Raw genomic sequence first — 14,433 nt, forward strand, 5'->3', positions numbered from 1 at the left:
TGCGCTGCCCAAAAACATTGTCTAACACCATGGCCACTGGGTTCCGCAAGTGCCCCGAGTGCCCAAGAACGATGTTAAGAGGATTCAGTTTATAAGGGCATGGTTAGACCCTATGCAGGATTGGGTGTTCCTCCCAGATGAAAGGGCTGCTGTATGAAGGGACGAGGGGAAGACCCTCCTACAGCAGGACCAAACTCCAGCAAGAACAGTCTTGGTCATTGTTGGTCACTTGGCAGCTGTAGTGCATGTAGTACCCTTGACTTGTTGAACATGAGAGGTCTTTAAAGGGGTCACCAGTACCAGTGGGACCAGCTGATACAGCCATTATCCCTTCGAGTATCGGTGATAGTTGAAATTAAAACATTCCTGTTGTGCTGGTTGGAACAGTCAGTCCTGAGTGTGGGACTTTCTCTGCTGATTCCACCTCACTTCTCTCTTCACTGACACCTCCACCGGGGTTGGGGGCTCATACTGGAATGTCTCAAACTCAAGGTAAATGGTCCTTTGTTGAGAGTCATCTTCAGATCAGCCTGCTAGAGCTCCATGGCATCTGCTACTCTCCAAGAGCTTTCTTTAACCTACTGACAGAAAGAGAATCTTGATCCAGACACAGGGGCACAGGATGATTTATTCTCTTCCAGACGTCTGCCCAGATCTGCAAGCAACCTATTTTCCAGGAGCTCACATGCACGCAATCTACCTTCAGGAGCCCTAAACACATTGGCAGACCACCTCAGCAGAGCCCTACTGTACGAATGGTCCTTGGATAATCAAGCACCAGACAACTCATTCAATTTTGGGGTCAACTGATAATCTTCTGTTTTAGAAAGAATCAGGAAAATCAAAAGGTTCTGCTCCTTGCTTCTAAGCAGGCATAGTTCAGTTCCCAATATTTTCTGCTGCATTGGGATGTTTGTGGTCTTTATGGATATCCACCATTCCCATTGTTAGTTAGGACCATAATTCCCTCTAATTTGAGCACATGAATGATTGTTCATATATTTCAGAGCATCGCTTACAGGTTTTACATGGTCATTCACATAAACATTTTTTATGCTATGCACAGAAATTCAATGCTAATACTGGGGCTGAAATATTGATTTTAAAAAATTGTTGCTCACATGAAACAAAATTTGCACACATCTAATCACGTCTTAGAGGGAGCATTGGTCAGGACTTAATATATACTTAGTAAAAGTGCACCTCGGTGCTCTTGCGGCATACCACTGGTAAGTGGCAGGGGCACCAAACTCATCCTTCAGTATCCAAATTTGTGAAGGGATTGTGGAATTTCAGATCCCCTGTCTGTAAAACTCTAGTGCTTTAGGATCTTAATGTCATCTTGGCCCAGCTCATAAAGCTTCTCTTTGAGTCTCTGGAGTCAGCCAGTTTGAATATCTTCATGCAGAAAGTGCTGTTTCTAGTAGCTATCATATCTTCTCGTAGGGTTAATGAATTGCAAGCTCTGGTCTCTTATTCATCATACCTTCAATTCTTCCACAACAGGGTAGTTCTGCAGATGTAGTCTGTTGGCTTTTCACATAAACCAAGCCATTGTGCTAACTCCAGGTTTTGTTTTGGTTTTTTTCAAGACTACATGCACATAAGTGTGAGAAGGCTCTTTGCTCTTTGTAATGTAAAAGTACTTTGGAGTACTACTTGAGACAGAATCTGCCTTATTGCTAAGCTTCTCAATTATTTGTATCTTTTGATCCCAATTGATGGAGTGCGAGTAGCCAAGAATTTGTCAAATTTATTTTTATTTTTATTCATTATTTTTATATTCATCTCAATTGAGATATCACACCGGTTTACATTCAGGTACTGTAGGTATTTATCCCCAGAGGGCTTACAATCTAAGTTTTTGTACCTGAGGCAATGTAGGGTAAAGTGACTTGCCCAAGGTCACAAGGAGTGACAGCAGGACTTGAACCTTGGTCTCCTGGTTCATAGTCCACTGCTCTAACCACTAGGCTATTCCTCCTCCCTATTTTGGGTAACGGACTGCATTACATGCTGTTCCGTGCTAGCTGGCTTGCAAATTACAAGTGACAACCATGGCGACTTTGGTGGCTTACTTCACAGCTGCCTCAGTTGAAGATGTTCACAAAGCTGTGACTTGATGGGCTATGCACACCTTTACATTTTGCTGGTATCTAGACAGCATATCAATAGATGACAGTTATTTATCAAGCAGTTTTATGAGCAGCCTATTCATCCAGTAGTGCAATCTCCACTGTTGGGGCCGGGTTACTTTTTCAGAATTGCTCATTTGCAACCCTCAGATCGTTATTCCCCACATGTCATAGCTAATTTAGCCCTGCTTGTTGACAGAAAAGATGTTATCTTACTGGTAAACAGATTTCTCTGTAAACAGCAGGATGAATTATCCATGATTATTACCTGCCTGCTTGCCTGCCTCCGTGGAGAATCGACAACCTCATAAAATTAGCTCTGAAAAGACGGAGGGGCTCCTGAAACAGCGTGGGTGGGAACTCCTGCGCATGCTCTGTAAAGTTTACTTAGCTTTGAGAGCAAAGTCTATTTGGTGCCATAAGATGACCTCACCCACATGTCAGGCTAATTCATTCTTCTGTCTACAGAGAACCCTGGTTACAGATAAGCAAACTTATCTGTTTATTGTGGCAGAGCAATATTATCACTATCAAGTTCTTCTTTTTGGATAAGCAGTACCTCCAAGAGTACTTACCAAGTGTCTGGCGATTGTGGCCGCTTATTTGAGGAAGAGCAATGTGTTTTTGATTTTTCTCTATTAAGAACATAAGAACATGCCATACTGGGTCAGACCAAGGGTCTATCAAGCCCAGCATCCTGTTCCAACAGTGGCCAATCCAGGCCATAAGAACTAGCAAGTTCCCAAAAACTAAGTCTATCCCATGTTACTGTTGCTAGTAGTAGCAGTGCCTACTTTTCTAAGTCAACTTAATAGCAGGTAATGGACTTCTCCTCCAAGAACTTATCCAATCCTTTTTTAAACCCAGCTACACTAACTGCACTAACCACATCCCCTGGCAACAAATTCCAGAGTTTAATTGTGCGTTAGTGAAAAAGAACTTTCTCCAATTAGTTTTAAATGTGTCACATGCTAACTTCATGGAGTGCCCCCTAGTCCTTCTATTATCTGAAAGAGTAAATAACCGATTCACATTTACCCGTTCTAGACCTCTCATGATTTTAAACACCTCCATCATATCCCCCCTCAGCCATCTCTTCCCCAAGCTGAAAAGTCCTAACCTCTTTAGTCTTTCCTCATAGGGGAGCTGTTCCATCCCCTTATCATTTTGGTCGCCCTTCTCCATCGCAACTATATCTTTTTTGAGATATGGAGACCAGAATTGTACACAGTATTCAAGGTGCGATACATGAGGCATTATGACATTTTCCGTTTTATTAACCATTCCCTTTCTAATAATTGCCAACATTCTGTTTGTTTTTTGACTGAACCAAAGATTTCAATGTGTTATCCACTATGACGCCTAGATCTTTCTTGGCTAATATTGAGCAGAAACTTGCAGAAATGTTCACTTGGGTTTAATGCAAACTTCCAAAATTGCCATCTTTGCAACTCACCAGCTGAACTTAGTAGGAGCATATCTAGATTCCAGTTCAGAGAATGAATGCTATAATCTAGATTGCACACTCATAGAGCCAAACATCGGTATTGTCCAAAACATTTATGGAAATATTGGACCATATGGTGGCCACGGTTCACATCACACTTTTTGCAATACTTTGTATGAGATAGGTTCAGTGGCACTTAAAGCAATGTTGGAAACAGTATTTACAGCCAATGCCAAACGAGATGATTCTCTCCAAGCTCCTTATACCTATCCTCCTCCACAGATTCAACAGATATGGATGCCTCCATTTAAGAATGGGGAGCCCATCTCAATTCTGTTCTCAGGGGACTTGGGCCACGTAAGAACAAAAGCTGCACATAAACTTTCTGGAGCTAAGAGCAATCTTCAATGTAATTAAAGTCTTCAAACCCATGGCTCAAGAGATCAGTAGTATAAGTACAAATGGGCAATCAGTAGCAATGTACTGCATCAACAAACAAGGGAGAACAGAGTCCTCAAAGATACGTAAAGAAGCATGGACGATGTGGAATTGGGCAATCTTGTGAAATAATTCTTATTACTATTCATTTCCTGGGCAAGGACAATATCTTATCAGAATCCGTAAGAATTTATACGTCTCCACCACAATAAAGTTTCGGAAAAGATCTTGGTGTCTAATCCTTGTTTTTTCCTAACGGCTTTTTTAGACCGCCTTCCTTTGTGTTTTCTGGGACCTTCCAATATAATGGGGTGCCTGCCTCATAGAGGGTACCCGAAGTCGTATATTGCGAGTGCTCAGCTATACTTTGTCCCCAGGTTTGAGCTGTGGAGCGAGACATTGATTCCTGTCAATAGTTGTCTTTGCTGTTTGGACAGCTCTGCGGATCATAGTCTCTGTTTGAGACCACAGTTCCTGAAGCTCATGTGTGCTGTTAAGTGGGCTGCCGGAGATGGGACAGGCAAAGGTACAGGAAGCGGAGGAAGCGGTTGTCTCCCATACACAAGGAAGGGCGATGATCCAGTGGCAGCATTGAGGTGCGAGTTGTGTGAGAACTCCGCCCATGGAAGGGGGTTGGCCCAGTTATCCTGTCATGCATTTACAAAGGCCCACAGGAAGGTCTTTAATGTACCCGTGCTGCCTGGCTGTTCGCCTGTGGGTGGTAGGTCGTGGTGATATCTAGTTTGATATTAAACTTGCAGCAAAGGGATTGCCAGTACTTAGAGGTGAATTGTCTCCCTTGGTTGGAGACTATGTGGTGAGGTAGCCCATGGAGGAGGAAAATATGAGAGATGAACAGCTTTGCCAACTCTGGAGCGGATGGAAGCGCCAGGAGGGTGACAAAATGAGCCAGCTTAGAAAAGCGGTCAGTGAAGACCCAAATTATTCAGTTGCCACTAGAAGAGAGGGGAAATCTACCACAAAATCAGTAGATATGTGGGTCCAGGGTTCCTTGGGGGCCGGCAGCAGCTGTAACAATCTCCCAAGGTCATTCCACCAAAGGCTTTTGTTGAGCACAGATGGGACCAGAATCCACATAGGCCTTCACATCTGTGTCCTTCAACGGCCACCAATAGTACCGCTTGAGCAGAGAAAGAGTCCAAGCATGACCAGGGTGGCTCGTAACTTTCATGTCATGGGCCCATTCTAGCACTTGTCTGTCAGGTCAGGACCACGGTCTTTCCTGGAGGAATTGTTTGGGAGGCGGCCAGCAGGATATGTGCCAGGTCAATAATGTAGTAGCGACCAAAAGAAAAAGAGGATCAATGAACACCAGGAATTCTTTTATTGAGCACAGAACGTAATAAAGCCCAACTCAGGCAGAGTTTCGCTCATTGAGCTGCTTCAGGGGCGGAAACGCTGACCGACTGTAAGCTGGTGTTATGTTCGGTGCGGTGGCTCTTGATTGACTTCTGCTCGACTGAGCTATCAGCCGATGTTAAGTGTATACACAGTTGTGGTGCACACTGAAAAAGTTCACCCGATGTATGGAGACAAATTATCAGCAATAGAATGAATAGCCCCTGAAGCAGCTCAATGAGCGAAACTCGGCCTGAGTCGGGCTTTATTACATTCTGTGCTCAATAAAAGAATTCCTGGTGTTCATTGATCCTCTTTTTCTTTTGGTCGCTACTGCAGTATTGGATCAATTTCCGATCTGTTTCTTAGGTCAATAATGTAGCCAGGAGGCCAGGTTGTTTCAGGCTCCAAAGACTGAGAGAAGGCGTCTGCTCTGATGTTCTTCGCGGCTGGCCTGTACTTCACCACAAAGTCGAAGCGGCTAAAAAACAGGGACCAGCAAGCTTGGTGGGCATTTAGACACTGGGCATGGCGAAGGTGCTGCAAGTTTTTGTGGTCGGTATAGACAGTGATGGGTGTGCTATGCCCCTTCCATCCACTGTCGCAGTTCTTCAAAGGCTAGTTTTATAGCCTGGAGCTCCTTATCCCTGATGCCATAACCTCTCTGCGCTGGAGAGAACTTACGGGAAAAATAGGAGCAGGGATGGAAGATCTCCTTAGCGGTGAGCTGACCCAGAATGGCCCCATCTGTGATGGAGGAGGCGTCGACCTCCAGGATGAAGGACGCATAGGATCTGGGTGATGGAGGCAGGATTCACGGAGAAAGGCTTGCTTCGAGTTGGTAAAGGCGTCTAGTGCCTCTGCAGGCCACTCTCTAGTATTGGCTCCTTTCCTAGTGAGTGCCGTAAGTGGGGCGACCAATTGAGAGAAGTGGGGAATGAAATGTCTATAGAATTTAACAAAACCCAGAAACCGTTGTAAGGATCGAAGCCTGGAGGACTGGGGCCAGTCCCAGATGCAGGCCACCTTCTCCAGATCCATTCTAAAGCCAGTACTGGAGATGTATCCCAGAAAGGGAAGAGACTCTCTTCTTCAAATATGCATTTCTCCAGTTTCACGTAGAGTTTATGGGTACGCAGGCATTGGAGGACTCGTCGAACATCGCGACGATGAGACTGGATGTCCTTTGATAAGACAAAAACGTCACCGAGATAGACCACTACACTGGTATATAGTAAGTCCCAAAAGATTTCGTTCATCATATATTGGAATACCACGGGGGCGTTACACAATCCGAATGACATCACCAAGTATTCTTAATGACCGTCCCGGGTATTCAAGGTGGTTTTCCACTTGTCTCCAGGTTTAATCTGAACCAGGTTCTATGCCCCCTGGAGGTCTAACTTGGTAAATATCCGGGCTCCCTGCAGACGATCCAACAGCTCCGAGATGAGGGGCAAGGGGTACCGGTCTTTCTTGGTTATGGCATTAAGCCACCAGTAGTCTATGCAGGGCCAAAGAGTGCTGTCTTTCTTGGCCACAAAGAAGAAGCTGGCTCCTGCAGGCGATGTTGAAAGTCCAATGAGAATCCCCTTTCCAAGTTTTCACGAATATATTTTGGCCATAGCCTCGGTTACAGGAAGGGATAAGGGGTACACTCTTCCCTGAGGGGGGTTGGTTCCGGGAACCAAATTGATTGCGCAGTCGAACGGACTATGTTCTGGCAGGATTTCCTAATTCTCCTTGGAGAAGACATCGGCATAGCTTGACATACTGTGGAGTCAAATCCAGGGAGGTCGCCGCAAGAAGCATCAATGGGGAACGCCTAATAGGAAGAAGGCACTCCTTGTGGCAAAGGGAACCCCATTTGGCCAGTTGGAGTGTCTCCCAGTCAATAACCGGGGAGTGCTGCTGTAGCTATTGTAGATTGAGGACAATTGGATGGACAGCCCTTTCAATAATATGAAATGTTCTCTTCAAAATGCAGCTTGCCGGTCTGGAAGCGCACGGGGAGAGTGGTCCTGGTGACTCACCCTGGGAGAGGGTCCCCCAAGATTGAGGAGATCAACGGGGTATTCCGTAGTACCGTGGGTAGGTTTAGATGGTCAACCAAGCTCTTCATAATAGTTTCCTCTTGCACCCAGTCTAGAAGGGCCAGGGTGGAGAACTCTTGCTGATTCGTGAAAAGGGCCACTGGGAGCACAAGTTGGGGAGCAGGATTCATGAAGCCTAGAACCACCTCCCCAGTTGGCTGTAGGCCCGGAAGTTTCCCAGCTTCTCGGGACATTGGGCCAGGAAGTGCCCCTTCCCTGCACAGTACAGGCCCAGGCCCATGGTCTGGCAATGCTGCCTGCCTTCAGGCATCAGAGGACTTCGCCCCAGCTGCATGGGTTCCTCTTGCCATGTAGTTCCGGATGCCAGAGTTGGTATCACTAATGGTCTGAAAAAGGATGGTGCCAAAGAGACGGGTCTGCGAGGTACCCGCAACTCCCGGGCGCGTTGCTGGAGATGCCGATCTATCCTGCCGGTGAGGTCGATGAGAGCATCCAGGGATTCTGGGAGGTCCCGGGCTGCCAGCTCGTCCTTGATGCACAAGGACAGGCCCTCCAGGAAGATACTTCTCAGGCTGTCTCCTGCCAATTCAGTTCAGTAGCCATGGTGCGGTATTCTATAGCATAGACAACGGCCGCGCTCCTTGGCGGAGGATATCTGAGCCGGTGGCAGCCAGTCAACCAGGCTCATCGAAAGTCTGTTTGAATAGCTGGATAAAGTGTTGTAGGTCCTGGAGGAGCGGGTCCCCTCGTGCCCAGGCCAATGCCTTGCCGTCGAGGAGGGAGAGGAAAAGGTGGTCTTTATGATGTCCAAGGAGAACTGTAGCGTGAAGTTCATGAAGCACTGGTTGAGAAATCCTTGGCACTGGTTGGGGTCGCCAGCATACCGGGGAGGAGCCGGTAATCAAAGGGAGGATACCGCAGGTGCCACTGAAGTTAGAGGTGTATCAGTGGCTGTGGAGGCGTCGAGACGGGCATTCAAACATTATAAGGAAGCAGCCAGCGTAGCTGGCCATGAGGCTCTGCGGCCGGCCACCGGAACACTTGGTTGGGCACATAGGAGCGCCTACCTAGGCTCTCAGTTGTGTGCGAGCACACACACACACACACACACACACACACACACACACACACATAATTATGGACACTATCTGAAGCGTCCTGGTGGGAGCTCAGTTTGTGTGCTTATCAAGGCACAGGAGTGCCTAATTTTTGGTCACCTAAATTTTGGGCGCCTAGTTTTTGCAGCACAATCACCAGCTGGGTGCACTCCTATCAGCCGCTTGTTAAAATGTATTGACAGACTGGGGCCCATAGCAAAGAAGCCTAAGCATCTGGTCCTTTGTGTTTGTCATATTCAGGCATCTCAACCTGGCGTTCCCTCTAACTTGTGTCAGCGCTGGTTGGAGACTCCGGGGAAGGTAGTTCAGTTGTCACAGGTCCAATGCCCTCTGGTTTTGACATGGATCTGTTATTGTTTGTAAGGTTTTGGGTGGACCCTTGGACACTGTGGCAGCTGACCATGCCCATGGGGGGAAGTCCAGTGAGGGGCCACAGGTCAGGCTTAGCTTTGGGACACACGACACAGAATTATATCTTTTATTAGACAGAGTTGAGAAGCCACCAGAGGTGGCAGTAGTGAGTAGAGATGAAACCCGGCTGGGCTAGGGTTCCTCAGGATACTGGAACAGAGATTCCCTCTATGGCTGTGCTGTAGTGGAGAAAACTGAGATAGTGAGTACAGTGGAGCATACACAGAGTTCTGGTACAGAGCCTCGTTGGTAAAGTTACTCACACAGCGGTTTCTCCCGGAAGGTGACACAGAAGCTGGAATAGAGGCAGGCCCTTGAGGAGCGAGTACCTGGTTCCAGGGATCAACTCTGAGGAAATAAAGTTGGTAACTCACTGATGATGTAGACAGCGGTTTCTTCCAAGCAGAAGCAATAAGTTCAGGTAGCGAGTCGGGGAACATGGGCCCTCGAGGAGCGAGTACCGGTTCCTGAAAGTGACCTACAAGAAATAAGAGAGGCCCCCGAGGAGCGGGTACCCCGTTAAGATAAAGTCCAAAAGTTGGAGAGGCAGAGTAGCTAGGTACGTAGAGCGAATCCCATCCATAAGGATTCTCTTGCTAACTTGATTAGCTAGCAGTGTAGGCTTTTGTATCCGGGATGTGTGACGTCATCACAGGGGGACGCCCCTGAGGTTCGCGCCAAAGAGAGAATAAGAAGCAGGGCCGAGCGGCGCGCATGCCCTATGGTACCTGGACAACATGGCGGGATGCAGCGCCCAAGCTGGACTGGGGACGCCGGAGAGGACGGCAGGCAGATGCCGCGGCAGCCAGACGTCCATCAACTGCGGGAGGAGTCTCAAAAAAGGTAAGGTGGGCGGAGTGGAGACGTCGGGCAGTGACAGTCGTAACAGGATCCCTCTATTTTTTCTTGGGTAGAATTATTTTCAAGGACTGCAGTCCTTCAGGTGCATCCTCGGCTCCGGCCAATCTTAACAGGTCAGAATTGCAAGTTGTGGATTCTGGTGCTGCTGGTAAGCATTGGAGGATGCCTGGATCTGCTGCGGGTCTCCTCGATAGGGACCCAGATGGCACAGATGATGAAGCCGATCCTTTCTCCCTGGAGTATGGGGAAATTCCTCCAGGATTGGAGCCTTATAGAACTATGTTAAGTTTCTTTCATGGAGATGAGTTACCGGCTCTGATTTCCCAGTCTTTGAAGATGCTGGGAGTACGGAGGACTGAATCCATGTCTGAGCCAAAGAAAGATCCCATTTTGATTTCTTTGCTTAAAGCCTCTTGTTTCTTCCCTATTATGGAAGCCTTTCAAGAATTGATTGATCTTGAATTTGGCACCCCCGAAGCAAATTTTAAAGGGGGACGAGCCTTGGAAGGACTGTACCCCTGGATACAGCTGTGAGAGAGCAATTGCGCTTTCCAAAGGATGTGCTTGTGTTTGTCATTACCAAGCTGATGACTATCCTCATAGAAGGTGGAGCTTCCTTGAAGGATGCACAGGATAGGAGAATTGAGGCTATACTTAAGCAGTCTTTTGAAACATTGACGATGAATTTGCAGATAGCTTCTTGTTGTTCCCTAGTGGCTCACTCTTGTTAATTCTCTTTAGGAGGTTGATAAATCTGGTGTGAATTCCAGGGCAGTGATGGAACTAGCAGCTGCCTTTTTGGCAGATGTGGGCTGCGATTTGGTCCGCAATTCGGCTAGAGAGGTGGCTTTGGTAATAGTGGCCAGGCATCAGCTATAGCAGAGATATTGGTTGGCCGATACAACCTCGAAATCTAGCCTTACAAAATTGCCTTTCAAATGCTTGCTCTTGTTTGGGAGCAAGCTGGAGAAAATGGCCAATAAATGGGGTGAGTCACAGGTTTCTCTAACAGAGGATAATAAACAGACATCTCGCTCCTTCAGCACGAGAGATCGTATTAGGGGGGTTCAGACACTTTAGACCCTACAGAGGAGCAGCCTTTCAGAGGACTCGACCTTTGGGTAGATCTCAGTCCTTTCATTCCAGGCAGCCCGGGCGGGGGGCACAGGCTCGGGTAGTGGACCCCCCCAAGCCTCCCAATGAAGGTGTGCTGACCCACCACTGGGAACAGGAGTTAGAGGGTCGGCTGTCTTTATCAGAGGTGGGTCAAGATCACGTCAGACCAGTAAGTTCTGGAGGTGATAAGAGATGGCTATGCGCTGGAGTTTGCAGTGTTCCTCGGGACATTTCATGGTGTAACCCTGCAACTCTCTGCAGAAGAGACAGGCAGTGGAGTGTACATTGTCAAGACTTCTCAGCCTGCGGGCTGTTGTTCCTGTGCCCACATCTGAAGAAAATACGGGCCGATATTCCATTTATTTCATTGTGCCCAAGAAGGAGGGCTCTTTTTGCTCCATCTTAGATCTCAAGGGATGGGGCAAAAAGAGCCCATTTGTGGATGACTGATTTTTGTATGGAAACCTTATGCTCAGTGATAATGGCAGTACAGTCAGGGGAGTTTCTGACGTCTCTGGACTTGTCCGTGGCATACTGTCATATTCCTATCTGGCTAGAGCATCTTCTGCGTTTTGTGGTTTTGTAGAACCATCATCAGTTTTGAGCACTACCTTTTGGCCATCTCACCCAGAATTTTTTCCAAGGTTATAGTGGTAGCAACAGAGCTATGAAAGGATGGGTTTCTGGTATACCCATACTTAGATGACTAGCTAATTCGGGCGAAGAGTCTAAAAGAGCCTTCGAGTCTCGCACAAGGTGATCTTATTGCAGGAACTAGGTTGGGTGGTGAACCTGGGCAAGAGCAAGCTTTAGCCATCACTGTTACTAGAGTTATCTATGTGTTCGATTCGACACAAAGCAGGGCAGGGTGTTCCTGCTGGAGGGCCCTATTCAGAAGCCTATGGCGCAGGTGCGTCTGTATGCAAACACAGTACATCTGACAGTGTGGCCTTATGTACAGGTACTCGGATTGATGGCGGTGACCCTGGAGGTGGTACCATGGAAGAGGGTGTATTTATGTCCTCTTCAGCATACTCTGGTCTCATTGGAGCTCAAAAGTTTCATGACTATTCAATTCGGCTCCAGCTACCAATGGAGATCTGCATACACATGCAGTGTGGTTGCAAACAGATCATCTAAGAAAGGGGGTTTCCCTAAGATCACCAGACTGACTAGTACTTACGACAGATGCGAACCTCCAGGGTTAGGGAGCTCACTGTCAGGAGCTGATAGCGCAAGGAAGTTTCTGAACTGGAGACCTTGTCTTGCAAGTAGCCATTTCTACAGGTGACTCCAGGGGTGATACAGCTGCATACTGTTCCTTTGTTTTTGCCAAAGTGGTTTCAGATTTTCACTTGAATTAGTCAATTCCCTGCCGACTCTGGTCAGGGGAAGAGATCCAGAGGAATATCGCCTGTTATGGCCCTTGGATGCCAAGAGGCATATAGTGAGGTATTTGGAGGTTTCTAAACCTCTCAGGAAGACTGATCACCTGATTGTTCTCCATGGGCGGAGTTAACAGGGCGAGTTGGTGTCATGGGTTATGATAGCCCGCTGGATTAAGGAAGTAATCACAGATACATATGAGGATGCTGAGCAGCTGTTGCCTAGTCAGATTAGGGCTCATTCCACTAGGGCTCAGGCAGTGTAATGGGTGGAGGTTAGATTGTTGTCTCCCATCAGCATTTGCCAAGCTGCGACGAGGTCCTCCTTTACACATCTTTTCCAGGCATTACCCCCTAGATGTGCAGGCCTAGGAAAACGCAACCTTTGTGTGTGTGGTGTTGATCGGACTGTGGGCAGCCTCCTGTACTGTTCAGGAGTAGCTTTGTACATCCCACTGGTTTTCGATCCACCTATCCATATGCTAAGAAAGGAGAAATTACTACTTACCTGATAATTTCCTTTTCTTTAATAAGGATAGGTGGATCCACCTTCCCACCCTTGACTGTTGGATAGGTGTGCTATTGTTCTCCTCATGACTCTGTGTTCCAGGGGTTACTGGTAAACGTTACTCTTTGTCTGAGCTCAGTGTTTTTCCTGTTGGCTGAGTGCTGGAATGGTTATCTGTTAATAATCAAGTTTTGTTAGTTTGTCCACAGTTGGCTTTTGCAGAGAATACTGGCAGGCTGATGTCACTGTAGGGGTATATATATATACACACTGTGATATCAGCTTTACTCCATCTCCATCTGCTGGTAGAGGGGCATAATCCACTGGTTTTGGATCCACCTGTCCTTTTTAAAGAAAAGGAAATTATCAGGTAAGTAGTATTTCTCCTTTCCAAACAGCAGTCACATCAAATAAGATTTTTTAAAAATTGCCTGCTCTCCATACCTGGGAAGTTTTGATTTCCAGATACTTTGAGATTGTCATGGATTAGTAAGGGGATAAATGGTGGGAATGCTGCACACAAACTTCTGTCATGATCACCCATGTTTGCTCTCACATCATATTTGCTAACTCACTCTTCCCTTCTGGCATGCACAAGCAGTAATAGCCACCTCCTTCATTCGGCATGGACAACAGGACTTCTCTTCTTTGGGCCTTACAGGCCAATGATACTTTGCCGCTTGTTCCTTCTGATGTGCAATTGCATTTCCTTCGTGCCCATGTGACACAACTTACTCTTCCAGGCCCACAAATGCAGCTGTGTTGGCCCCAAAATATGGCAATCTAGGTGGACTAGGCAGCCATTAATGCTTTCACAAATGGTATAGTCCACCTACCTTCTCTGCCAACCACAATATGTCATGTGTGCAAAGGACATATTTCATCAGTAAGGATCCAATGGGGTTTTTCATGTGTGGCATTCATTCCACATTTGTGTAGCACTGCTTTCTTTGGCTTTTAGCAGAACGGGATAGATATAGAGTGATTTCCAGACAGAATTCACAGTAGGTCTCTGATCCTTTCATTTCTCCTACCTTGCTCAGTGACTGCCTGCCAGTTTTATTCTTGATGATCTCAAAGATTTGGAATGAAGAGCGGAATGAAAATGGAAAGGGAATGTGGCTGACCACATATGTGGTCCTGATTTCGAGTGTCTGGCAGAGATGTTTGCTGAGAAACATGGTTCAGACAAAAAAAGTGAGATCATTCTATTTGTGCTAGTATAAGTAGTCTAGCCCTGTTGTCTTTGCCTTGTTTTAGCACATTTTTACTTGACAAACAATATAAAGTGTGAAGGACGGAATGAGAAACTCATAGTAACTAGGTATGTTTATTTCACAGGCAAACTCGAATGCAGCTAACATCAAGTTAATCGCATCAGTTTTGTGTGCTGCTTTGTATCCCAATATAGTCCAGGTAAGTTTACTGCATTTTGGCTCTCTTTTTAGGACAGGAGGAAGAGAGAAATTGCCAGCCCCCACTCTATTTTGTTTTGGACAGCAGTGAAGGATCTCTTGCGAGGCTTTTTTTTTTTATGATAGCCGTGAGACCTTGATGGAGTAATAACTACAGGGACTTTTTTTTTTAATCTTTTTGACAGG

The 14,433-nt window shown here is 46.7% G+C and overlaps 1 protein-coding gene across 8 annotated transcripts in view; it reads left to right on the forward strand.

The window, feature by feature from the left end:
- Nucleotides 1-14,433, forward strand: part of DHX57 (DExH-box helicase 57) — a 473,349-nt gene that overhangs the window by 339,807 nt on the left and 119,109 nt on the right. For all 8 annotated transcript variants that reach the window (XM_029594371.1, XM_029594374.1, XM_029594373.1 and 5 more), the window contains one exon: nucleotides 14,174-14,248. In XM_029594371.1, coding sequence (XP_029450231.1) covers nucleotides 14,174-14,248 — 75 coding nt within the window. The remainder of the gene's footprint in view (nucleotides 1-14,173; nucleotides 14,249-14,433) is intronic.

The sequence above is a fragment of the Rhinatrema bivittatum genome, chromosome 3 (assembly GCF_901001135.1).
Source record: "Rhinatrema bivittatum chromosome 3, aRhiBiv1.1, whole genome shotgun sequence".
Lineage (NCBI taxonomy): Eukaryota > Metazoa > Chordata > Amphibia > Gymnophiona > Rhinatrematidae > Rhinatrema > Rhinatrema bivittatum.